A 25,176-nucleotide genomic window follows, 5' to 3' on the forward strand; every position below is an offset into this window, starting at 1 on the left:
GGCCACCCTCCCACCCCCGCCCGGGTGTCTTCCCGCGGGTGCCGCAGCCCGGAGCGGGCGCCGCGGCCGGGGGCGGTGCCGCCGAGGGGCGGGCGGAGGGCGGACCGGGGCGGGGCGCCGTCCGCTCGGCTCCGGGAGGCGGTGCGGGCGGGCGCTGGCCGCGTCCGCCCGCCCGGAGCCGCGGGGCGCGCAGCCTTCCTGATGTGTCACCAGCACGTGGAGCTAGCTAGGGCCGCGCGAGCGAGCGGAACTCCCCCAACTTTCGAGGGGTCTCGCCGCCCCGCTCCTCTCCCCCGCAGCGCCGGGCTCGCGCTCCCTTGGGGAGGGGGCGGCGGCGGCCCCCAGGTCCGGGCAGGTTGAGCGAGGCCGCGGCGCCCGGTCCGGCGCGCGCGCAGGGCTCCGGGACGTCGGGGCGTGGGGCCCGGCTCGCAGCTACTTCCCCGACCCCCGGCGGCGGCGGCGGCGGCGGTGGAGGCGGCGGCGGCGGAGCGGGCTCGGCGGTGCGGGAGGGCGCGGCCTGCGGTGGGAGGCGCCCCGCCTGGGGCTCGGCCCCGGCCTTGCGCCCCGCAGATCTGAGCGCAGGTAACCGAGGCGGCACGGAGCTGGGCCTCGCGGGCGCGGCGTGGGATCGTGGCGAAGTTTCTCAGCGTGTTAACTCTCACGCTCTTGGCTGGCGTTGCGGGGTCGGGGACGGCTGGGTCCCTACACCTCCCCCACGCCCAGCACTGTCCCTCGGCCTGCGCCCGGTGGCCTGGAGGCCGCGGCACCGAACGTCGTGTAACCCTTCGTGGGCCGGTCTCGGAGCCCTCGGGCCGAGGTCGGGCGGGGCGGGTGCCTTCTTAGGCGGACACCGCTTGGGGAAAACCCGGAGCGTCGGCTGAGCAGAGCGCCTTGGAAAGCGGGCGGTGGGATCCCGCCCGAAGAAGCCCGTCGGGGACGCGCCCGCACCCCGACCTCGGAGACGCGCGGGAGCTGAGGGCTGGGTCTTTGCGGGCGAGATGAGGGTGTCGGTTCAACTGGCCTACAAAGTCCCAGTCCTCGGCCCCCAGGACCGGCAGCTTCTCCGAGCTCCAGGCCGGCTCGGCAGGAGCTCAGCGCTCAGGCGGGAGTGTGAACTCCTGCCAGGGGCCACCTCCCGGGACCACACTGGAGAGGGGGCAGCAAGGGGCCCACGGCGCGGGCTCTGTGGGCGGATTCGAGGGATCCCTGTGCTTCGCAGGAACGGTGGGAACGTGCTCAGAACTTTAAGTCGGTCACTACGTGCAATCGGTGTCAGGTCCGTGTTCTTCGGGTGGAGCCGGTTCCCGCCAGGGCGGACGTGGAGTGGATTGGGGGGGGTGGCGTGGGGAGAGACAGTCCACCAGGGCTTGCCCTGCCGCGCTTCCCAGGGCGGCTGCCTTGAGCTTGGAAGTGGGGAGGATCACCCGATTTCTGGAGTTGCCCCCTGGGAGATGGCCCTGGATGTGGAGGTTTAGCCTCTGTGGAGGGGGACGCCCCTGCCCCTCCCTTCCACCACCCTTTCTTTAAAGGTACATCTTTGTGGGAGTGTCCTTTTGTTCCTTGATCTGTGCAAGGTAATGTTGAGGGCTCTGAGTCCTCAAGTTTTATGCTGAGGCTCCCTTAAACCCTCTACCCGCTTTGCTTCTAGCCCCCCAAAAGAAAAGCTCCACCAGCCCCCAAGACTTCAGGTTTGCTGGGTGTTGGAACTTTGTTTGTTTTTGTTTGTATTGTGTTTGGGCTATCTTTGGCCGTAGGGGCCTTGGAAAAACATTTGGGAACACACGCCGCCAGGTGACCTGAACTGTGTGAAGGGCAAGTTGACAAAACAGGGCACCTTGGGCCTCCTTCCACCTGGCTTTGGAAAACGAGAGTTTTCTAGAAGCAGGGAGGAGGGTGAGGGAGAAAGCAGCCCAGCCGGGTTGACCCCTCTCTGGAAGTTGTGCAGAGACCCCATCTGGAAGGTTTCTCCACACGCTTCTGTGGGCTGAGTGTAGAGTTGGCTCTGCGGGAACCCAGCGTGGCCTCTGTCCCTGTTTGGGTGGCCATGTGGGGCCTGAACAGAGGGGTGAGGTATGTGGAGGGGAGCCCCATGTGCTGTGGGGTCACTGAGGCAAGGCTGGGCCTGTGGGTCCAGCGGTGGACAAAGCCTAGCACTGCAGCTGGCCTGCACTTCTCAGGGTGAGTTTTGTCCTGCAGGCTGCAGTCAGTGTTACGTGCAGATGCCACAATTATGGGAAGAAGTCTGTTGGTCATTTATCTAAAGGTGCAAGGTGCAAACTCTGTTTTGAGGCAGCATTGTTTTGGAGCGGGATGGTGGGAGCTTGGACTGGAGGCCTTGCCCTGTTTAAGGGAAAAGTGCTCTCTTTGGAGTACGGAACCAAGTTGGGAAAACAGATTTCTCCCTTTGAACCAATGCCTCTCCCGGCCCTGGGGATGCGTATCTTAAAGTAAATGAAGTGGAAATCTCCAGAATGTTATGTGGTCATAAAACACGCGCAGAACTGGGCTGGAGCGATGAGATGCGGAAAAGCTGGCAGAGTTGGCTGATTTGCACCCTCCCCAGAGGGGACAGACACGGGAATCAGGGACATAAATCCTGGGAACACGGGCATAAGGAGTCGTCGGTCGGTGTCCGTGGCCTCCCTGGCCTGGTTCAGGTGGCTGGCAATTCTCCCTCGGGCTATGCCCCATTCTCCAGGGCTGACCCGGGGTTTTAGGGATTTTTAGGAAATGCCCTAGTGCTTCATTTCTTCGGGGGAAGTGAGTGATTACGTTTTTCCTTGGGATTTTTCCTTTGCAAAATGTGACTGAATCAGCTACCCAGTGGGCTGGCCGGGCCTGGCCTCCAGCAGCTGATTTGTGCTTTGATTCAAGCCGTCGTATTTAGCAGTTGTGCTTCGGTTGAGAGCCTTTTGATTTCGCTGTCCCCCTTCTGAATTCTTCTAGTTTTCCTGAAACTGGCGCCTCCTCTGCCCCTCCCCCCACCCCCTCCATCCCTGTAAGCCCGGTACCTCACTTCGTCGGGAAAGCGGCTTCCGGGGCAGGCCCTTGTGCCCTGGGGCCGGCTTCTTCGGGAAGCTGGCTGGAGGGAAGGGTTTCAACCAGACCCCCAGGGAGACCCATGGAAGACTTAAAATCCAGCTGGACGCCTGGTCTTGCCTACTGGGAGGAAACCCGGATTCCCTCAACTCTTAAGTAGATTGCAGCCTGGTGAATATCCTTGCCCTTGTGGCTTTTTTTTTTTTTTAAAGACAAACTAAATCCCAACCTATGAAAGATGGGAGATCCATTTTTGTTTAGCAGGATTGGATTGGCAAGGGAAGTGTTCGGAGAAGCCACCCCTCTCATCTCGGCTCCCAATGTCCTAGCAACTCTGGGAGTTCTGATACTTAGAAATACCTCTGGGGTTTCACAGGTGGCCGTGCCTGGGGGTGGCCCAGGTCTCCTTCGGTGCACCTTTGCCCAAAGCCCAGCTTTTGGAACCGTTAGCGGAGGTCAGCGTTCTGTCTCCTGCTTCGCGCTATGTGTGGCCCTCACTCCAGCAGGGGGTGGGTTTTCCTCCCAGGCCAGTTTGCGGCTCTCTGAGCACGATGGTGACTGTTTGGCCTGTCTTCATTCTTCTCCACAAAAGAACAGCACTCCTGCTCTGTGACAGGTCCGTGAAAGAGGTGTCCCGGAAGCAAGGGGCAGTCTGGGTTCCAGGAAGAGTTTTTCTTGAAGCGGCCTAGCGTGAGGGCCATGATGATGGACCCTGGGTCCCCAGGGGCTTGACTTGGAATCCTGACTGCCACTTGCCAGCTGAGCGGCCTTTGACAAGTAACTGCTCTGTGCCCGTTTCTTCCCCTCGTGAAGGAAGCTCGATACTACGATGTAGCGTTGTGGTGAGGCTGATAGGAAGAATGTAGATTCGTTGCCTGGCATAACGCCAGCGGACCTTTGACTGGTCCTCGTCTCCTCGGCTCTCGTATTTGGAATCTACGTGAGTGTACACGTCGGTTGAGAAGGGGCAAGCGGAGTGACTTGAGATCTCAGGCTTGTGGTCTCGTGGGTTGGAAGGTCTTGTACAGTGTCTGCCGTGTAGCCTGGGGCAAGTTACTTAACCTCCTGGGAACAGCAGCTTAGTGATCATAAGGTGGGGATGAGGTCTGGGAACCTCTTCCCCTGTCTCGGCCTTTCTTGTCTACTGACCGTGTGCCCGGGACTGGGCCGGGCGAGGGTTACGGCCGTGAGACGTGCACGATCCCTCGGCTGCCCACTGTGATTTGTACTCCGGTTCTGAGAGCAGCCGAGGGGTGTCGGGAGTCCTCTTGTGGCTGAGGCTCGGAGGGGAGGGGCTCCCCCCAGCATCTGATGGCCACTTCCTGGTGCAGTAGGGCTTCCCAGGTTGGGAGCCGGCAACGGAGAGCTGTGGAACAGGCGGTGGATGGGGCTGGATTAGCCAGCACAGAGTACTTAAAGTACCCCGGATGTGCACATGTGGCCACCTCGAACATCTGCTCAGCCATACACCCAGCCACTTCGTGAAAGGTCCCCAGGAAAGGTGAATTGCCACAGCTTGGCAATGCCCATTCATTGACCCAGTGGGCATGCTAAGAGCAACTCTAGCGGGACCAGTCAAGCAGGGTACAAAATCAAAGTGGGGGTGGGGGTGGAAGGAAATAAGTTGATGTTCCAAAAAATGCTGCCGCGTATTCAGCCAGGAAATAAAAATCAGAATGTCGTTGGACTGCCTTATACTTTTTTTTTTTTTTTATGGCTCAGTGATGTTTTTATTTTGAATTTCAAACCAGTGATTGAGAGAGACGGTGATCTTTCTCAGCGCTTTAGAGTCTTTAGGAGTCTCAACTGGCCGTGGGCAGTGGGCTGGGCTTGCAGACGGACACAGAGCAGGTGACTTCTCACCCACTGCGCTGCTCCCTCCTCCCTTTGGCACGGTCTGGGGAATTTTGAAATCTGGGGAATTTTGAAATCGCCCTGTAGCCAGACCCCTTGTGTTTGCTGTCCAGGAGAACTGGAGAGGGAGGTGCTGTGTGGAAAGAACCATCGCCTGATTTTAATCTCTCCTCTGCCACTCTGGGCCTGAGAGCCCCCTTCTCTGTCAAGTGGGGATTGGACTGAATACACCCCTTGTAGCCTTAACATCGCTTCTACGATTCTGGGCCGGGAGGAACAGAGGAGGGCACAAGATTGGAACCTGGGGCTCTGGTTGGGAGGGGTGGGGAAAAGACTCGGAGATGTGCAGCTGGGAAATTTGGATCAGTCTGTGAAGACTTTGTGGTTCATTCTCATGAAACTCACTTCCTCTCACTGGATTTCTGCCCTCGGGTGTGTGGGGTTCAAGGGAAAAACTAGCCTCTCCTTCTTAATGACTGAGACTTTCATTCTGGTCTTCAATTTTCTCTTTCTCCATGTACTATGTAAGGTAGATCTCCTCCACTCTCCTGAAAACGAGTAGAGTTACTGCTCATATGCTGTTGGCACCTGGCTTTCCTGGAGATTGGTGGAGGACAAAATCCATTCCTGCTGAAGGCAGGCATTGGGGAGAGGGAAGGTTGGAAACCAGGTTCTCCTGTGGACTAGCTGCGTGACCTTGGACCAGTGACGTGCCTTCTTGGGACTCCGTTTTCCCGGATGTGAGGATACACACCTACTTTGTAGGATCAGAGGATCACAAGAGAATACCTGTGTGAAAGGCCGGGTGCGCGGCAACAGGGAGTTGTTCTCAAGTGACACCATAGTTCAACCCAGGGCCTGTAGGGCCAGTGAAGAAACCCCGGTGAGGTCAAGGAAAGATGACCTGAGGCTGGCAAGCTACTTGTTGGCTTAATATCTGGGGAGAAAATACTGGGAGAAAAGTTAAGTCCTTGCTGTACTTTGTGTGTAGGGGTGGGGGGCGGGGGGGGGGGCTGGCTTCTTGAGGGAGATATGCTGGGTACACCCTTGTGGAGGGGGTGTAGGGAGAAGTCCCAGACTCTACCAGGGGTGGGTTCATGCAATCACTGTGCTCCAGCTTATGTGAGGGAACAGGTCAGTGGGAGAGTGAGGACAACATTCTCTTGAACCCCTTCCTGTAGAGCTTGATGTTGTGGGTTTAAGAACATGAAAAAAAATGTCTTTTTTTTTTTTTTTTTTTTGCTGTTGGAACTTTGAGGGCGATTAAACAGATACTTGGAACCAGGACTTGCATATGAGCAAAATGTTAGTCTCCAACTTGCCTGGCCAGACCACTGTGTATCTGGGAAAAGTCAACCAGACCACTTGTTCCCAGCCGCGTAGTGTGGAGGGTTCACCCTCCCTTGGCCTGAGTCTTTTTCCCTCTCCCCCTGCCTCTCCTTCTCCTTCTGTGTCTGGTGATAGCAAGCATTCATTGTCACTCAGGTCTGGGCGCACACTAACCTTGGCCAAATCACTGAACGTTAAACCATCTGGCAAAATATCGCGTTTCGACAATGGGCCTTTTCTATATAGATGGGGATAGAGAGGGCAGTGCTGGATGCTGGAAAACCACTTAAGCATTGACAGTGGAAAGGGGCAGGGTCCAGGACCCTGACTTGAATGTAAGGGATGGGGCTGGGGGGGTGGGGTGGGGAGGGGGCTGCTCCTTAAAATAGAAATAGGTTGGAGAACCAGCTCGGCCTGTTTCCAGCGCCCCAGTCGGGGAAGGGGCTACTGCCAACCTACCTTGGCATCCTCCCTTTCGTCCTTTTGGTGGATTTTGTTGTAATTAGACAAGTCGTGACAAATACCCCATTGCCCTTTGGGCTGGGGAGTTTTGAGGACTCCTGCCTGGAAACCCAGCCTCATTCACTTGGGAGCCATAATTAGGCAAGAGAACAGTTCTCGGGCCCTTGATTCAATAAAGACCCTTTTATGATGTTGGTTTTTCCCAGAAAAATAATACCACTTTGCCCCGTTTATTGCATTTAGATGTGTAATCATATTAGAGCTAAACAGCCCGGGGGACCGAAGTTACGTAGTTGGGGTTTTCACCAAAGCCTGTTACCGGGTCTTCAGAGGAAAACCGTGTCCTCGGGGAAAAAAAAAAAAAAAAAAAAAAAAGAGAGAAAGAGAAGAAAACGACAAGGAACATTTTTGAGGATTTTTCTCCCGTGGCAAAAAAAGAGTATATTTTCTTGCATCAGGGTGAGAGGTGGCCCAGGATAAAAACTAGAAAGTGAAACTAACTTGAGCGGCCCCTGTCAGTGCCGACGCCTGGTGCCCTCCGCAGCCCTGCCTGTGGCCAGGGCGTGCGTCCGCAGCACGGTCCCCTCCTTGTCGGACAAACGGTATTTATCAGATGGGTAGCGCGTGTCCTGCCGAGGGCTGGAGGAAATACCAGAGAGGATGCCTGTGTCCCCTCCAGCAGGAGTCGTGGTGCCCCAGCACGTCTGCACCACGGTGGCAGGGCTGCGGGCGCTGGTGCACACAGGTGGCAATTCTCTGCCTCCCCAAGCCCCTCCCCGTGAGGGCAGTCAGCCGTGACTAAATATAGTCCTGGAGGTCTCAGGCAGCTTTGGTTGGCTGGGACGTTTTGCGTGGCTCCGCCCACCGTCGCTGGCCACGCCTTCCAGGCAGTGGGCTCCGGGAGGGATGCCCTTCCCCTGGCCCTCTAGCGTGCAGACCCCCATCTACACAAGCGTCCCCTCTTACCTTCTTACCCCATTTTGTCGGGCTAAACACATTTCCCAATAGGAGTAAAATCCCTCCTAGAAATCTGCCAGTGCCGGGTTAGGCAGAGCTCATGAGTGGAGTCCAGAACCTCTTTCCCAATTTGGGGTGTAGAAATCTCAGGCCATGGGGAAATTTCTGGGAGTCATTTGTAGGAGTGCTCTATGAAGAAACAAGAGGGTATGACATTTCAGGATGCTGAAACCCTGTTGTACTAAAGGGGGTGGGGGATCCATTTAATTCCCCCACTTAATTCCCCATCAGGACAGCTGATGGGACTTACAGCTGAAATATTTTTCAGATATCACCCTTTAATGCAGAAGCACTGCGTTTTTGTAGATGATTCCATTGTTTATACGTAATGTGTCTGGATATATTCTTTCATAATGTTTGCGGGTTTTTGGTATTTTAAACTTTCTGGATGTTTTACACTCTTTGGAAGAAGTGCTGTTAAATTACATATACATACAAATATTTGCTTTTGCTTCTCCAAAGGAGTGTAATTAGAACATCTGAAACCAGATAACCCAATTAGTGCATTTTTCTAATTAGCTGTTACATTATTTTAGATTTCCAAGTGGAAAATTATTATTTTAGAGATGAGATCAATTATTTTAGATTTCCAAATGGAACTTGGACTGCAGGGAGGTTCTGAGCGAGCACACAAAGAGGAAAGAAATCATGTGTTTTCAGTTTTGGCTACGACCCCCTCACTTGCTCCATGCAAAACACCTTGTGAACCTGCCCATCAGGCAGCAACAGTGCGCAGACAACAGTTTTATTTTCCTTGACTCGGATCAATGAAGTTGGAAAAACTGTTCATCTGTGTCAGCTTCTCTCTGCTCCTGCCACTGGAACAGGTAGATGAAGGCAGGGTTTAAGTACCACTGTTTTACATTTGTCGGCAATGATGTTAGTGGCTGTTCTTTGGGGGAAAAAACTCTGGTGATAGTTCATTCAGTTCGTATTTTCTGCATGCCTTGAGTGTGCTTGCTTTGTGCCCTGTGGCCATGGGGCCGTCTGCAGGGATGGGGACCTGCAGCCAAGACCAGGGAATGGAGCTGGGACCCAGCTTTTGTACTCTGTGGCTGTTACTGGTGCCGGCCCACAGTCCTTGCCCCAAATTCTGAACTCTCCCCCCCCCCCCCAAAAAAACAACTGAAAACCAAAAGTTTGTTGGTATAACTCATTTCATGGGAAAACCTGACCCAAACTGAGGGGAGACCATTAGAGTCTATTTCTCTTGGGGAGTGTGAATATCCAATGGGTTTCACTGCGTGATAGGAATGTGTTTAATTAGGGGTGTTGCAAAACATGTGGTATGTATACCTCATTACCTTTTTATTTTTGATTGATGTTTTAATGTTTGTTATTTTTGAGAGGGAGACAGAGTGCAAGCAGGGGAGGGGCAGAGAGAGGGAGACACAGAATCCAAAGCAGGCTTCAGGCTCCGAGCTGTCAGCACAGAGCCCGACGCAGGGCTTGAACCCACGAACCATGAGATCATGACCAGAGCCAGAGTCAGATGCTTAACCTACTGAGCCACCCAGGCGCCCCAACATAGATTCTTCTTTCCCCTACTGTTAGCTGAGCCGTCTGTATGCCTTCTCTCCTTGTCTTGTTTTCCTCCCCTGTGGAGTCTCCCTTAAGAGATAAAATTTGTGACTCTGATGGCAGAACCCACGCCCAGCTTTGGCTCCTCCAGATGGTCTGGAACTGGAGGAAAGGAGGGCGCTGCCTCCCTGGACCAGCCTCATTAGCGGGAGTGGGTATTTGTGTGGACAGATGCTTTCAGGCTCTGGGCCAGCCTTGCCCAGGGGCACTTGGGTCTCCACCCACTGATGAGTGTTAGGGGGGCTGAGCCAACCCCAAGGCATGCCGGCCAGTCGGCATCAGGCCAGGCAGGGCTGGAGAGTTTGTTGGGCAGAGGGGGGGAGCTGAAGGGGTGAGTGTAAGCATTTAGGAGCTGAGGTGTTCTTAGCAAAAGAATTTCTGGCCCAGAGACGTTGGTTATCGTAAACCTGGGGACTCTGATGGCTGAGTTTCAGGTCTCCTGGCTTTGTTCAGCCCAGCCTGTGAACAGCCGGTGAGGGTGGGTGGGGCCAGCGAGTCCAGGAAGGCTTTCTGCTGCCTTAAAGGCTGCAGTCCAGCTGTGCCCTTGGGCTCCCACCTCCAGAGCAACTGTCCTGGGGCTGACTGGGTAGGTGTTGGAAGGAGGCCCCACGGAGCCCACTCCCCTGAGTTGGGTGCTGGGAGCACCAGCATCCCTCTTCCTGCCCTACCCCGCTCCCTCTGCAGGGAAACTTGGCCCCTGACTCAAGCATGCTTGGCCTCTCCAGGCCCCAGGGCCAGACCGTCCCAGCCAGCCCCTGCCGCAGGCCCCGGCATCCCTGTCTGCCCAGTAGCTTCTCTGGAGGAGGGGTTCCCCCAACACATCTTGGGACTCTTGCCCTCTGCCTGACCACTTCCTTCCCTCGTTGGGTGGGACTGGCACATTCTTTTCTTTCTAAAGCAAATTCCAAACAAGGGCTGATAACTCTGGTTGGCTTTCTTTTCCTTCCACCATGGTTTTGTGGGTTGCTGGCTATTTTAGGGACTTCAAATTCAGAGTGGAGCCTCCTCACTCTGCAGCTCCTCTGGAGGCCCTGATGGCTTTTCACCCCCCAAGGGGGGGCGGCCAGGCCCGTCCATGGTCATCAACGTGCGATCAGCACAGGCCAGGCTCAGGGAAGGCCCGAGGCCCAGGAATGGATGCGCTCCGCCGCTAGCCACGCCCAAGTGGGTCATTTTCACACACCTGGCAGGGCAGGTGGGAGTTGGGGGGGGTCCTCTAGCCACTACCTGGGGCCCCAACCTCACCTCATTCTTGAACAGCGGGGGCCAGACGCCGCCTGTCCCGTGGTGAGTAGACGGCCTCGAGCGGTGCTTCTTAAACTTGGGTGTCCCCGAGCATTGAACAAGGAGCCTGTCATACAATGCAGACTGGGGCCCTGGAGCCAGCATTGGTAATCCGTGCGTGTGACTGGGTGTACGTGGAGTCGGGGGCAGCAGGGAGAAAGAAGGGGCCGGGGGCCTGAAGGGTCACCCAGAAGAGGTGAGCTGAGTCTTGAGAACACAGCGGGGGATGGGTAACAATCACTCCCTCCGCTCAAATGCTCTGCGCGGGGTATAGTCCTCAGCCTTTGAGAGGAATGAACGTCTTTAATCCCGTGAACCAGGTGGTCACCTTGATCTTGCAGAGGAGCCGACTGATGCCGAGGGTTACATAGCTTATCAAAGGTGCTGGGTCTCACCCCCCTTACTCTACTCCACTGGACTGGGGCCAAGGCACCCCAGTCCCCCTGTGTGAGCAGGACCAGCTCATACAAACAGGGTTGGGGCTTGTTAGTGGGCAAAGCCCGATGCAGTCGTGCTGTTGAACGGTTCAGAGGGCCTTGTTCCTAGCGTGTGGGGGACAGCTTGGGTTTTGCGGGGGGAGGGGGGCGGTGTATGGCTGTGATCTTGGTTAGGGCAGAAGGCGGCCGGTGAGGGGACCATTGTCATAACATAGCTGGGAGAGGGTGAGGCTATAGCCAGGCAGCTGGGTTTCTGGGCGCACGGTGCCTCAGCCTGAACAAGGACTTGCCGCCTGACCCTGGACCGACCCCCACCCTCCAACACTTTCCAGCCGTTCTTCCGAGAGGGAAAGGATTCTCGCTGTCTCTGGCGACTTCCAGGGGGCCTGGGGTCTGTGGGGAAGGGGAAAACTACTTGGAGAGGGTGATATATGCTCCAAGTGAAGTTCGGAACTTTCATTCTCCAAGTGAAGAGACGGGGCTGTCTTCCGTGAGTTAGGCTCTCGTGGTGGCGGGGCCACCTATGCTCTGAGAGGCTGCCTGTCGCGTAGGCACGGCGTGACTGGTGACAGGCCCCCAAGGGGTGGGTGCAGGTCAGGCTGGGTGGGGCAAGCTCCCAGTGGCCAGCTGGGCAGGTTCCAGCTGAGCTGGGGCCCTCGGTGGAATGGCCTGGCTTCAGGGCACAAGTGAGCCACCAATGGGTGGCATTCCACAGATGGGCGGCATTCTGGACTGGGAAGTTCACAGGAGTCAAAAGTCCAGGGTCGGGGGGGGGCGGTGGGGAGCCTCTGCTGCCCTGGAGGCCTGTCCAGCCTGGTCCGTAGAGAAGGACTGTAAACAAGGCTCTGATTCTGGAAGCCCCTTTCATCCTCCCGTAAGAAAAAAAAAAAAAAAAAAAAAATTGGTCACCACCATCTTCCTTCTTGGCCACTTTCTGACCATCCTCTCACGCCACCCCGTTTCCTCCAGCCTGCACTTCCCCACGGAGCCTGTCAGGGGGTTGATTCGAATCTGAAAACCATCCGGGACACCCCAGCCATCTTTGCCCACCGCAGGCTGTTTCTGTAGGGGGTTGGGGACCTGTATTCCTACTTAGGCCCACCTGACGCTGTTGCCTCTTGTAGAGCTCACCTCTGATGAAGTGGGCAGGATGGGCACGGGGAGCGCTGGACTGAGGTCCCCGTTCACACGGCAGCCCCCCCACGGCGTGCTGGGTCTCAGGGTTCACCCTCACGCCTCCTGCCACGGACAGAGGGTCCGTGTCCACCGGCTTTTCATGTCCCTTGCCTCTTACGCAAGAGAGCAGAAATTCTCTATTTTCCGAAAGGGGAGAGCTGCCGGAAGCTTTGTTCCTTTTGGGCCCATTTTAGAGACAGGGTAACCAAAGCCGTGACTGCCGGCGGGAAACAACCAGTTCCTGCTTCCCGTTAGAGTCTTGAGTCTTTCCAGTTGTTCTTCAAGAGGGCTTCCAGAGCCGAGCAGCTTTTCCCCCAGGTTTCCTGATACCCCCAGCCCCGGTCTCCACCCCACCTGGTCCCGGCCTGGCCTCTGAGGAAGCCTGGAGCCGACTGTCTTGTTTTCACATGCCGCGTGAGGCCCGTGACTGCCACTCAGTTTCTCAGGAGCTCAGTCTCTCTGCAAGGTGGGCGTCCGCGCCTCCCATGTGAAGACACGGGCCAGATGACCCTTCTCCCGGGTCTTCCTGCGTCCCCCAGCTCTTGGGACTGCCCTCGTCCACTTACGATTCCTTTCCATTCCGGTCCACGGCCCTCCCCGGGCAGAAAGCACTTGGGTGAGAGTTGGCTCTGGGTGCAGCAAAGGCTGGTCATTCCTGGGTGTGCCATGGGGCCAGTGAGGCTGGCCACCGGCCAGGCCAGGCACTGGAGAAATTGTGCCGCGGTGGAGACCTGGTGGCCGCCCTACCTGCCACAGAGAGTTCAGGGCCCCCTGGGATGTGGGCCAGTGTCAGGTGAGGGGACCCTCCACTCCACCTCGGCTCCCCTGGGCTGGACGGGTTGACTGCCGACTTACCTGGAGAGAGTTCAAGGACAGCAAGAAAAATGAGGGACTTTCAGGGGCAGCTGTGTTTTCTGACTCAGTCATAATGCCCCTAAAAATCCTTATTGTTCTTGCAGTGTGCATCGGGCAAGCAGCTGCCAAGCCACCCCTTACCCACCTGGCCGCTCCGGGACAGGAAGGGCTTCCCGGGGTCAGATTGGGATGTCCTCCCCTATCCTCTTGAGAGCGAATCATTAAAACAATGCTGTTGGGCCGATGCATTGATTTACATATATTTTTCCTTTTTTTTTTTTTTTTTTTGGTGGAGGATTGGGGAGGGCTGGGCATTGAGATAGTCCTGCCCAGATTGGAACTCAGAAGAATATAGGGTCTCCCCAGTTTGTGTGCAGTAAGGGTTCAGAGGACCCCAGCTGCAGGTGCAGGGCCCAAGGAGGGGTGTCTTAGGGGCGAGCAGCAGTGTGGGGCTTGTGGGATGCCCACCTTTCCTGAGAAGTTAGAACTGTTTAGGGGCAGGAGGGGAGAAGGCACCTGGGCAGGAACCTGTACTGTGTTTTATTTATCTTGAGAGAGAGTACGTGTGCACCAGTTGGGGGGGGGGGGTGCGGGCAGAGAGAGACTCCCAGGCAGGCTCTGTGCTGTCAGCTCAAAGCCTGACTCACGAACCGAACCATGAGATCATGACCAGAGCCGAAATCAAGAGGCAGACACTTAACCGGCTGAGCCACCCAGGCGCCCCTGAGCTATGCTTTAAAACCGAGGGAGCCTCAGCGAACTCCCTGGGAGCATTACCTGGCCATTTTGAAAATACCCTCCCAGTGGATTCAAGTTCACCCCGCCCAACCAATCCCTGCTGTGCCCCCGGAGCTTGCTTTTTCTTGGCTGGATGTTCTCTATCCCTGTTTCACCTCCTGCGGCTCCCCGCTTCTCAGCAGGTGGCCCTGTCCCCACCTTTACCAGCCCAGCCCACAGGTATTTTGGCTGAGCCGAGACCTTGTCTTGGGTGGGTTTAGGGGTTGCGTGCTGGGGGATGGTCAAGAAGAAATACCAATTTGTGACATGTCCGGCTCAACCCAGGAATGCCAATTCGCAAAACTGTCACCAGATCTCAAAGCACCAGAACCTTCCCCCCACAGCTAAGGCCTGCCCATAGATGGACAGGGAGGTGAACAGGCAGCAAGCAGGACCCTCTGGTCCACCCCAGGACTCATCAACCTCACGCGTCAGCAAGGGAAATGAACCCTCTAGGTATTTCTTAGGTTTCTAGGTACAGACTTACAAGCCCTCGTCACTGGAGAAGATGGCTGTTTGCAGGACCCTGACCACGTGATCATCCTTCCAGCCAGCCTTCGTCCTTCGGGCCCCTTACTCCCGGGCTCTGGTCATCCCAGCCACGCCTCCATACCAGCTCTGCCAGAGACCGTTTTTAAAGGGCTGGGTCTGCTCAGGAGCGTCCGCATTAAGATCTGCCCAGGAGAAGGGACAACTTCAAGGTAAAGGTTAACATGAGGTGGGGGTGGGGGGGAGTGATGTTTATCCCTTCTTGGTAAGAGGCGGATGGGTCTTTCAAGAAATGAGATTCTCACCACCTACCGTGGACACGGGATGATACATTATTCCTTATAGCTAAGCATTTGCTACCTCTAAATCAGCTCTCCGGCCCTGAGGCCCCTTTGCCCTGCCACCCCCACCCCCCGCCCAAACTCCTTGTTCCTGAGTGTGTTCCTTGTTCCTTACCCCAGAAGCTTGCAAAATAAAACAAAACAAAAAAAAAAGTCAATTTTGTACAAAAGGAAATACATGAAAAATAAAACTGAATACTGTTTTCCCCCCCAACTGTAATAGAACTGCCTTCCACCGTAGAGCATTTCAAAATACAGGAGGATGAAAAGGCTCACAGAAACGCCCATACCTAGACAGAACGTCTGCTAATAAACAGATCCTTCCAGCGTTTTTCCCCCATGCGCGTATACCCCCCACCCAGTTAGCGGGATTGGGGTTTTTTAAAAGGCGTGAGGCTCGCAACCCGTTTGAGCAATGGCCCTGGGCTCTTGGGAGCTAGAGTCTCTCTTTTCTTCTTGCCAAGTGGGACGGGCAGGAGCTCGCCCACAGCCAGGAAGCCCGGAGCTGTCAGTGGCGGGTACTGGAGCCACACTAGGTCTCTCTTCTAAACCGAGATGGATGGAGTTGGTGAGGAGGCTGGAAATGCAGGCTTTGTCCTCACTGATCTCTAAGTGGGCTGCCGCACAGCTCCTAGACTCTGGTCGCGCTCGGAATCTGGGGAGCGTTACAAACACGTCAGGGCCTGCTTGCTCCCCAGCAAGGCCAGTTGGATCTGGGTGGCCGGGGATAGGGGAGCACCCAGGGACTGGTCTCTTGGTCTTCTCTTCCTCGGGTGATTCTGTTAAGCATCCAGAGAACTCTCCGGCCACGCACCCACGAGCTAGAGATGGAAGAGATTGTGGCAGCCCGGCCTTCAGAGCCTGATCGAGGAGATGTGACCATTTGCAGTTGGCAGAATTTCACGTCCGTTATTTTCTCTGCCGCTCAGAGCCCTCTTTTGATCCTCATTCTGTGGATGGAGGGAGTGAGGCAAAAGCGATGAGGAGACTCGCCGGGAGACACAGCCAAGGATAGGGCAGCGCTGGGGTTCGGGGCTGCAGCCTTGGACTCCCGCTGCCAGTGCTCTTTCGGTAATAAGTATTTATAATTAGTGTATGGTTTTAACAAGCGTATCATAACGCTTTGGTCATCCAGTCCCGGGAGGTGAGTGGGTGGGTGCTGCTGTCTCACGGAGCATGGTGGGTATCTGCATCACAGAGAGGCTGGTCTCCCGGATGTGAGTGCTCCCAGCCAGCCTGGACCCACAGCCGCCCCAATTCAGCCCTCCGTTGGCCTAGGATCCCAGCCCTGGGCAGGGCAAGATTTAACCTCATTTTCAGAACACATCAGCCGTGTGGCCTAGGTGACAGCTGGCGGGTGGCTGAGGCCCCTGGTTCCCTGCTCCCGGCCTGGACAGAGGTATCTAGGAAGGCACACAGCCTGCATGGGGCTTGCTCATCTGGGCCCTGCCCTGAGCTGGCAGCCCTCAGGCTCAGGACCCCCTCCGGAGGTGCCTACGTCTCCGGAAGCCTGTCCCTGCCTCTCCTCCTTTCCCTACAGAGCTAGACTCCAGGAGCCTGGCCTGAGGGCCACCTGGGCAGGCTGCCAGTGCAGGGGACTCACGGGCAGGCGCATGGCGAGCTCCAGGAAGCCGTCAGCTGTTCCTAGACCAGCCTGCAGAGCCGGACGGCCAGCCTGCCTCCAACATGAGGGGTGGAGCCAGGAACTGAGAACACTGCTTTCCCAGAGCCTAGCTGGGCCAGGCCCACGGGCTTTCTCGGGCGCTGAGGGCCTGAGCCTTGGCCACACCTTCCCTTGTTGGCCTTGTCTCTCCCTCGGTCTGTCTCTCCCCCTGCCCGCCACCAGCTATTCCGCGGCAGAGTATACGCTCTTGGCAAGGCCGTCCATTTAACCTGCTTCCCAGAAAACAGGATGGTTGGGCAGGCAGACTCAGCCAGCACCTTGGTGGGAAACAGGGCGGTGGACCTCAGCTCAGGCTTTTCTTGCTCGTACTCCTTGGGGGCCAGGTTGGGAGGTAGCCCTAAGCTGCCTTGGCTTACCTGGGTCAGAAATAACCTCAGTTCAACTCACAGCCAGGCAGAGGCAAGAGCTTTGAGCTCCTGGAGCTGGGGAGAGGGGAAGGCTAAGCCAAGGCTCTGATCAGGGGCACTTAGCTGGGAGCCTTGGGTAAAGCCCCCCATCTCTGAGTCTGTTACCTCATTTGTTTGATGGGCATAAGAGTGCCCTTTAGAAATGTGTCTGAATACAAGGCTTCCGAATGCAAAAATGAAGTCGTCGTTTCCCCCTTCTCTCCCCTTCCAGGAGGATACTTCCACAGAGAACCCTGGGAGATGTCTGGCACAGAGAAGATGCTCACTTAATGTAGGTGCACTGCTCCAGAAGTGAGGTCTGGGTCTCAGTGTGTCGGAGGGTGCCTTCCGTCCTTATCTCTACAAAGGTGACCTTTCCTTCCGCTTCCTCTCTGGCTGTCTTGCCCTGGCCGGACCCCATAGGGATCGTGGTTCTGGCTTGAGACGCTGCATTCCTCTCTGGCCGGGCCCGCCGAGACCCAGAGCCCAGGGAGGACTCCTTCCCCTCCTTGATGCTCGTCCTGCAAGTCCAGACGCCGTCAACTCCAAGGCGTTCCCTCTGGGCCCGGGCCAGAGTAGCTGCGGCCGAGCTCCTCCCTCCCCCGCCAGCCTCCTTGGGTGCAGACAGCCCAGCACAGGCAGGAAGGGCCTTCTGTTTGCCTTGGCTGGTGGGGAAGAGATTAGTGCTCGCTTTCTGTTTGGACTCTTGTATCTAACTAACAGGCAGGCCCGTGACGTCGAAGCAAAGCACACTTGAGCCTTGAATGAGTTTGGGCCCTGTTCCTGAGGCCCGGCCACTGCAGAGGTGTCTGGAGGTAGGAAGGGGTGATAACACCACCCCTTGGGTATATGGAGAAATGTAATGGCCGTCTGTCAGCTGTCCCTACCCAGAGTCCACGGCCCTTACTTTGGGTAATGCCTCCTCAGGAGACCACTTCTCCCTGACCTCGACTTTAGAGGCAAGCATGGATCCCCGGACACACACGGAGACTCCCCCTTGGTGGTTTTGCAGCAGCTACGGGGAAAGAGGCATTTGCTTTTTTGTGGGATTTCCCAGGCTGATGGAACTGCTGGCGGCCATCCTGTTCTCTGCTTGAGGTCAAAGCCAACAAAGAAGAAAAAGCTCAGAGATGGAGAGAATATGCTGTGCAGATATCCATAAGCCCCTGGATTGAGCCATGCCTGAAGCTAACTCTACTCCTGCATTAACCCGATTATATGAGCCAATGCATTTCTTCTGTGCTAAAATTATCCTAAGTGGGGTTTCTGTCATAGAAAGGAGCCTAATAAAACAGTGTTTTTCTTTGGTCTCATTAAGAAAAAAAAATCAACTCTGAGGTATACTTTGCATGCAATAAAATCTACCCATTCGAAGTGCTCAAGTCCTAAATTTTATCAAATGTGTACACCCTGGTAACTACTACTGCAGTCGAGATGTAGAACATTTCAAGTTCTTATTCCCCTTTATAGTCCTTTACCCTGAACAACCACTGACCTGCCTTTGTTGTAGAGATTAATTTTGCCTTTCTAGAACTTCATATAAATATTATCATTTAGTGTTTACTCTTCTGTGTCTGGCTTCTTTTATTCAGCAGGTCTTTGAGATGCACCCATGTTGTGTGCCTAAGTAGTTCATTCCTTATTTCTGGGAAGAATTCCACCATATGGATGTGCCACAGTTGGCTTAGCCGTTTATCCGATGATGGACATTTAAGCTATTTCCAGATTTTGACTATTACGAATAAAGCTGTTTTGAACATCGGGGCGCCTGGGTGGCTCAGTCAGTGAAGCATCTCAATCTCCGCTCAGGTATGAACTCAACGGTTTGTGGGTTCCAAGCCCCGTGTTGAGCTCTGTGCCAACAGAGCAGAGCCTGCTTCGGATTCTCTCTCTCTCTCTGCCCCTCCCCTTCTCAGGCTCTTTCTCAAAATAAATAAACTTAATTTTTTTTTTTTAATAAGCTGTTTGGACATTGAACGCAAGTCTTGGTGTGTGCCTATGTTTCCATTTTTGTGCCTAGACATCAGTCTCATCTTACAGCGGAGAAGACTAAGGGTCAGAGAGGTAGAATGACTTACCCAAGGTCACACAGCTGATGGGTCCTGCGGCTTGCACGGGGAACACGAGTAGGGCAGTTACGTAGCACAGGTATCTGGGTGTTCCTTAATAAATGACCTTGGACTGCTTGGGTTGGGAGCTCGTGGACTCTTGTGCTCAAGAACGTCGTGGCCAGGAGGGACGGTCAAGATGAGTTATAGCCGTGTTCCTCACCTTTGTGTGGCCCTTGTTTTTTTCCCCCTGTGGATTCCACCGTTAGAGATTGTATCTCATAAACAGACTGCATTCAGGAAGCCAGACTCTGCTTCCCCAAACATAAAGATGCATCCAGAACTATATGAGCTGACAATCACTGAGCAAGCTTGTATGAAGATTTACAGTTGAAATTGCTCCGGCCCAAACTGGAGACCTGATTTTTCGGGCTCGGGGCCAATCACGGAGCCGTCTCAGAAGTCGGAGGATGACAAGTGGGTAAGCCCTTAGTCTAGCCTCTCCTCTCACAGGTGCTCCCGCCCCACCTCTGCCTTCTGGTCTTCTCCTACTGAGGTCAGCCCTTGGAGGTCAAGTGCCTGTTGTGAATGCAACAGGGGTCAACTCCCTAGGTCCAGACTCAGGGTCATCCCTAGGTCCAGCCGTCTGGAAGCCAGATGCATCTTTGGGCCTTCCTCTCCTTCAGCGGAGCCACCTGGACTGGGAGTCCTGGCTAATACAGCTGAGCCAGGACCTCACCCTTCAGCGAAGCTTCTCCCAAGTTCTCCAGGCAGTCAACGAATGGCCAGTCCAGTTCACCTCCAGGGAGGCAGGGACAGCCACTGCTAAGTGTTTTACACGCATGATCTCATACCCTCTCAACAACCCTAGGGGAGGTACTGTTGTCCTCACTTTACTGTGAGGGAAACTGAGGCACAGAGCGGCAGCTGTATCACACCTGGAATGTGGGTGCCTCGCATGTATCCCGTGTGCCCCTGAAGATTCTATCTGCCTCCTGTGCACCAGACTCCTGGCTGCTTGCTCTTTTCTACCATGGCTGTGCCACAACTGAAGCCAACCCCTCCCAGGCCACATCCCAGGGTAAAGGGTCTGGCTCCCGAATGGCCACCGAAGGGGCCACCAATGCAACCCTTAAGCACACAGGGAGTCAGCTCCCATACTTTGAGCCACAGGACGTGCGATGGGGGCATAAGTGCCTCTCCTCCCTCCCTTGGACCACTGGAGGCACGTTTTCCTTGTGTGGTCTGTTACAAAGCAGCGACCGTGTGGTTACACATCACCTCGCATTTCTTCCCAAACTTCTCTACCTCCCCTCTCTCTACCTTGAAGTTCTACCTCTAAGTTATCAGTGCTCCGTTTTCTGGGGAACACAGTCTGGCTCCTGGGTCTGCACTACAACTGCTTCAGTGAACGCTGAACAAGAGAAAGAGGCATTACATCATTGCCCTGAAGACGGAAAACAGGGGACAAGGATAGTGCCAAGTTCATCAGCTCATTCCCCCTTAACTCCCCCGCACACACCTGTTCACTGGGTTTAATCAGTCGCATCTTCTCTGACCTCCCCCGTGAAGTTCATAGCCTGTGGTCTCCCCCACTAACCTCCGTCCGGTAGCGAAGAGTTCATGTTCCTTGATTCCCCCACTTGCTCGTATGTGATACTGGCAAGGTACTTGGCCTCTCTGACCACCTTCCCCATCTGTAAAATGGGAACAAGAATGGTCTCACCACATAGGACCGTTGAGAGGTTTAACTGACCCTTAGTTTTGTGCCTGGCACATCGTAGGTGCAGACGCCATTGTTGAGCAGCCCAGTTCAACGTTGCCTCTTCCAGTTACGGCCCCGCTCTCTCTTGAAAACCCCCCTCCTCCGTTCTCAGTCCCTACTGAGTAAATAGGGCTATCCCCCACCCTATTCCCAAGCCCGTCACCAGACCCAGGCCAATCAGCACCTCCCAATACTGACCTCAAATATCGGCTCATGCCTGGGCATGAGACCCAAGTTGGACTGGTCCTTGTAACAGTGCCCTGAAGTTTCTGGAACAGTAAGGAAAGAGGTGCTTGCTCTTTGCTGAGATCATTAGCTTGGAGCTGCGAGAGGCCATTTTTACTACTGAAGAATGATGTCAGAAGACAGCGGAGCCAGGAGGTGGAGCAGGACACAGTTTGGAGCTCCTGGATCCAGTCATGCCATAACCCCTGCTATTTTTAGGAATGAACACACAAACCAAAATTTTTTTTTATTTACATAAGCCGGTTTGGGTTTTCTATTGCTTAAAACTGAAGTGGTCTTGACTAATCCAGTAGGTTCTCTGTATAACTGCTGCTGTTATTGCAATTTATATTATTATTATTATTATAAACACATTATCAGGAAGGTGCAGCCATGGGGATGCCTGGGCCAGGTTCCCTCGGGGGGGGGGGGATACTGCTGCCCTGCGTACATTATACCCTGGATATCGGCTTCCCGAGGGGGGTGGGATTCGTGTCTCAGGGAACCGGTGGGTGCTGCAGGGTAGGTGGGCTAAGGGACATCTGCTGAATGAAAAGTGAAGTAGGCTTATCGCCCCCTACCGCCTCCATTGTGCCCTGCCTTCCAGCTCCCACGCCAGGAACACATTTGCCCTCGTTGCTTGTCCTTGGCCCATGTGCAAACCCACCCGGGGGTCCTCCAGGAGACCATCTTGGCAAACTGGTCTGTTGTTTCCACAGACCTCATTCACCCCCATACCTGTTCAGAGAGTGTTTTTAAAACCCTTTATTAAACGTGATCGTTACACGGGACGCCTGGGTGGCTCAGTCGGCCAAGAGTCAGACTCTTGATTTCTGCTTAGGTCATAATCTCACGGTTGTGAGATCAAGCCCTTATCCGGGGCTCACAGTTACTCACAACCAGTAACTCACATGGTTTAAAGACTTCACTCTAAGGCCAGAAGCCCTAAACCACCCAGAAGAAAACATAGGGAAAAGCTCCTTGATATAGGTCTTGGCAATAATTTCTTGGATGTAACACCTAAAGCGCAAGCAACAAAATAAAAAACAAGAAGGAGTACATCAGACGAAAAGCTTCTGCACCAAAGAAATTATCGACAACACCGAAAGACACCCTACAGAATGGGAAAAAACATTCACACATCCTATCTGATAAGGAGTTCATATCCAACATATATAAAGAATGCATGCAACTCAGTAGTGAAAAAAGCAAGTAGTTTAATTTCAAAATGGGCAAAGGGCCTGAAGAGACATTTTTCCAGAGAAGATGTGCAAATGGTCAACAGGTACATGAAAAGGTGCCCAACATCACTCATCATCAGGGAAACGCAAGTCAAAACCACAATGAGAGAGCACCTTACACCTGTCAGAATGGCGAGTATCAAGAAGACAAGAGATGATCGATGCCAGTGAGGATGTGGGGAAAGGGGGATTGTGAACGGGTGCAGTCACTAAGGAGAACAGAATGGAGGCTTCTCAAAAAATTAAAAAGAGAAATCGCATATGATGCAGTAATTCCACTACTGGGCATTCACCCAAAGAAAACAAAAATAGTTTGAAAAGCGACACGCACCCCTGTGTTTATTGCATTATTTACAATAGCCAAGATACGGAAGCGACTTAAGTGTCCATCAATAGATGAATGGATAAAGAAGATGTGGTGTGTATGTATACAATGGAGTATTGCCCATAAAAAAGAATGAAATCTTGTCACTTGTGACAACATGGACGGACCCTAGAGGGTGTTATGCTAAGTGAAATAAGTCAAAGACAAGTATCATATGACTTCACTTAGAGGTCAAATCTAAAAGCAAATGAACAAACCAACCAAAAAACAATCAGACTCTTAAATACAGAAAATAAACCGGTGGTTGCTAGAAGGGAAGTGGGGCTGGGTGAAGGAGGTGAAGGGGATCAAGAGGTATAAACTAGTTATGAAATCAATAAACCATAGAGATGAAAATACAGCGTAGGAAATAGAGTCAATGATATTGTAATTATGTTGCATGGTGACAGGTGGTGACTCTACTTATCATGGTGAAGCTTTGAGTAACGTATAGAATGTTGAATCACTATGCCGCACCTGAAACTAATATAATGTCAAATACGTCAACTATACTTCAATAATAATAATACATTTTTAAAACTTTTTTCTAAATGTTTATTTTTGAGAGACAGAGCACGAGTGGGGGAGGGGCAGAGAGAGAGGGAGACACAGAATCTGAAGCAGGCTCCAGGCTCCTGGCTGTCAGCACAGAGCCCGACGCGGGATCCAACTCCTGGACGTGAGACCATGACCTGAGCTGAAGTCAGACGCCCAACCGACTGAGCCACCCTAAATTTAAAATTTTAAATCTACGCGCCCCCCAAATTTAAAAATGCTCCAGCCATTCCATTTTCAGGAATATATCAGAAGGAAATGAAAACACTATGTCAAAGGCATATATGCACCCCATATGTCCATAGCAGCATTGTTTAAAATAGCCAAGACATGGACATAATCTAAGTGTCGACTGATGATAAAGAAAATTTGATACACAGACATGCACACACACACACACACACACACACACGGATTATCAGCCATAAAAAAGAAGGAAATCTTGCCATCTGTGACAACGTGGACGGACATTGAAGGCATTATAATAATTGAAACAAGTCAGAGAAAGACAAATACTGTATGATTTCACTTATATGTAGAATCTAAAAAACCAAACTCATAGAAAAAGAGATCCGATCTGTGGTTACCAGAGATGGGGGAGGGGATGGGGGAGGGGATGAAGGTGTTCAAAAGGAAAGGTACACACTTCCGGCGATAAGATGAGTAAGTACTGGGGATGTAATGTACATGACGATAGTTCACACCGCGGTCTGGTGTATCTGAAAGTTAAGAGAGTAGGTCCTACGAGTTCGTGTCATCACAAGGAAAAAAACAACATGTTTTTCTCTTTTTTTCTTTTTGTCTCTGCAGGAGATGATGTATGTACACTAAGCTTACTGTGGTAATCATTTTATAATATATGCCTATACACCTCAAGCTCTTATTTATTTTTTTATTATTGGTTTTTGTTTAAAACAATTTTTTATGGAATACTACTTGGCAATGAGAAAGAATGAAATATGGCCTTTTTGTAGCAATGTGGTTGGAACTGGAGAGTGTTATGCTAAGTGAAATAAGTCAGGCAGAGAAAGACAGATACCATATGTTTTCATCCTTCTGTGGATCCTGAGAAATTTAACAGAAGACCATGGAGGAGGGGAAGGAAAAAAAAAAAAAGGGAGGGAGGGAGGCAAACCATAAGAGACTCTTAAAAACTGAGAATAAACTGAGGGTTGATGTGGGGTGGGGGGGAGGGGAAGGTGGGTGATGGGCACTGAGGAGGGCACCTGTTGGGAGGAGCCCTGGGTGTTTTATGGAAGCCAATTAGACAATAAATTTCATATTAAAAAGCCAATCTTTTAATGTTTATTTATTTTCGAGAGAGAGAGACAGAGACAGAGAGCAAGTGGGGGAGGGGCAGAGAGAGAAGGAGACACAGAATCCATAGAAGTTCGAGCCCCGCATCGGGCTCTGTGCTGACGGCTCAGAGCTTGGAGTCTGCTTCAGATTCTGTGCCTGCGGCGCTCTCTGCCTCTCCCCTGCTCGCACACTGTCTGTCTGTCTGTCTGTCTCTCTCTCTCTCAAAAATAAACATCGAAAAAAATTTTAGAGTGTTGTGCGCTAATTATCCCTCAATAAAACTGGGGTGCGGGGGAAGTGTCCATTATGCTAGGTGCCAGAGAGATGCAAAAATGGATAATGCTTTGTCTGCCTTCAGGGAGCTTCTGTTTTAGCGGGGATATACATTGACAATTTGGGGACAATTACGTAAGTGTTGGCATTTGGACAATTAACTGGTATTCTGCAGACCAGATCATGAAACAACTCTAAAGAGTATCTTCTCGTTTTAAGCTAAGCTGGAACTAATCAGTTTATCTTTAAAAAGCTGGCAGTGTAGGTAGGTGGCCCTGGGACTCTGGGAAGATAGAGAGTTGCCTACTATGTGCCAAGTTCTGTACTCCGGCCTCCCAAACCAATCTAATAGCTACATTGGAATAATCATCCCATTCTACTGGTGGAGAAACAGGCTCAGAGAGGGGAAGATTCTTCCCTGGGCAGAAATAGGATCCGGACCCAAGTCACTGCGCTGTAGCTGGGAGTCCCTGGGGGGCCTTTGGCATTGATAAGACTTCTGGATGCCCCATGGCAGTGCAGGTTGTCAGCTGGTTCCCACAGATCCTTGTGTAATTAGCATTGTGGCTTTTCCACGCTCTCCCTGGGGTAACAGCTATTGGTTTCCTTATCTGCATCTCCCATCCTGACTCCCAGTAGGAGTGACATGTTGCAGTCAACTCCACGTCTTCCACACCTTGTACCCTGTACTGGGC

At 53.3% G+C, this 25,176-nt stretch overlaps 1 protein-coding gene across 1 annotated transcript in view; it reads left to right on the forward strand.

The window, feature by feature from the left end:
- Window positions 1-18,274, forward strand: part of LOC102899308 (translation initiation factor IF-2-like) — a 28,537-nt gene extending 10,263 nt beyond the window's left edge. Inside the window, exons 3-6 of the mRNA XM_045045042.1 lie at window positions 231-582; window positions 14,362-14,512; window positions 15,429-15,712; window positions 16,944-18,274. Coding sequence (XP_044900977.1) covers window positions 231-582; window positions 14,362-14,512; window positions 15,429-15,624 — 699 coding nt within the window. The 3' untranslated portion in view covers window positions 15,625-15,712; window positions 16,944-18,274. The remainder of the gene's footprint in view (window positions 1-230; window positions 583-14,361; window positions 14,513-15,428; window positions 15,713-16,943) is intronic.
- Window positions 18,275-25,176: the final 6,902 nt, after the last annotated feature.

The sequence above is a fragment of the Felis catus genome, chromosome E1, assembly GCF_018350175.1.
Source record: "Felis catus isolate Fca126 chromosome E1, F.catus_Fca126_mat1.0, whole genome shotgun sequence".
Lineage (NCBI taxonomy): Eukaryota > Metazoa > Chordata > Mammalia > Carnivora > Felidae > Felis > Felis catus.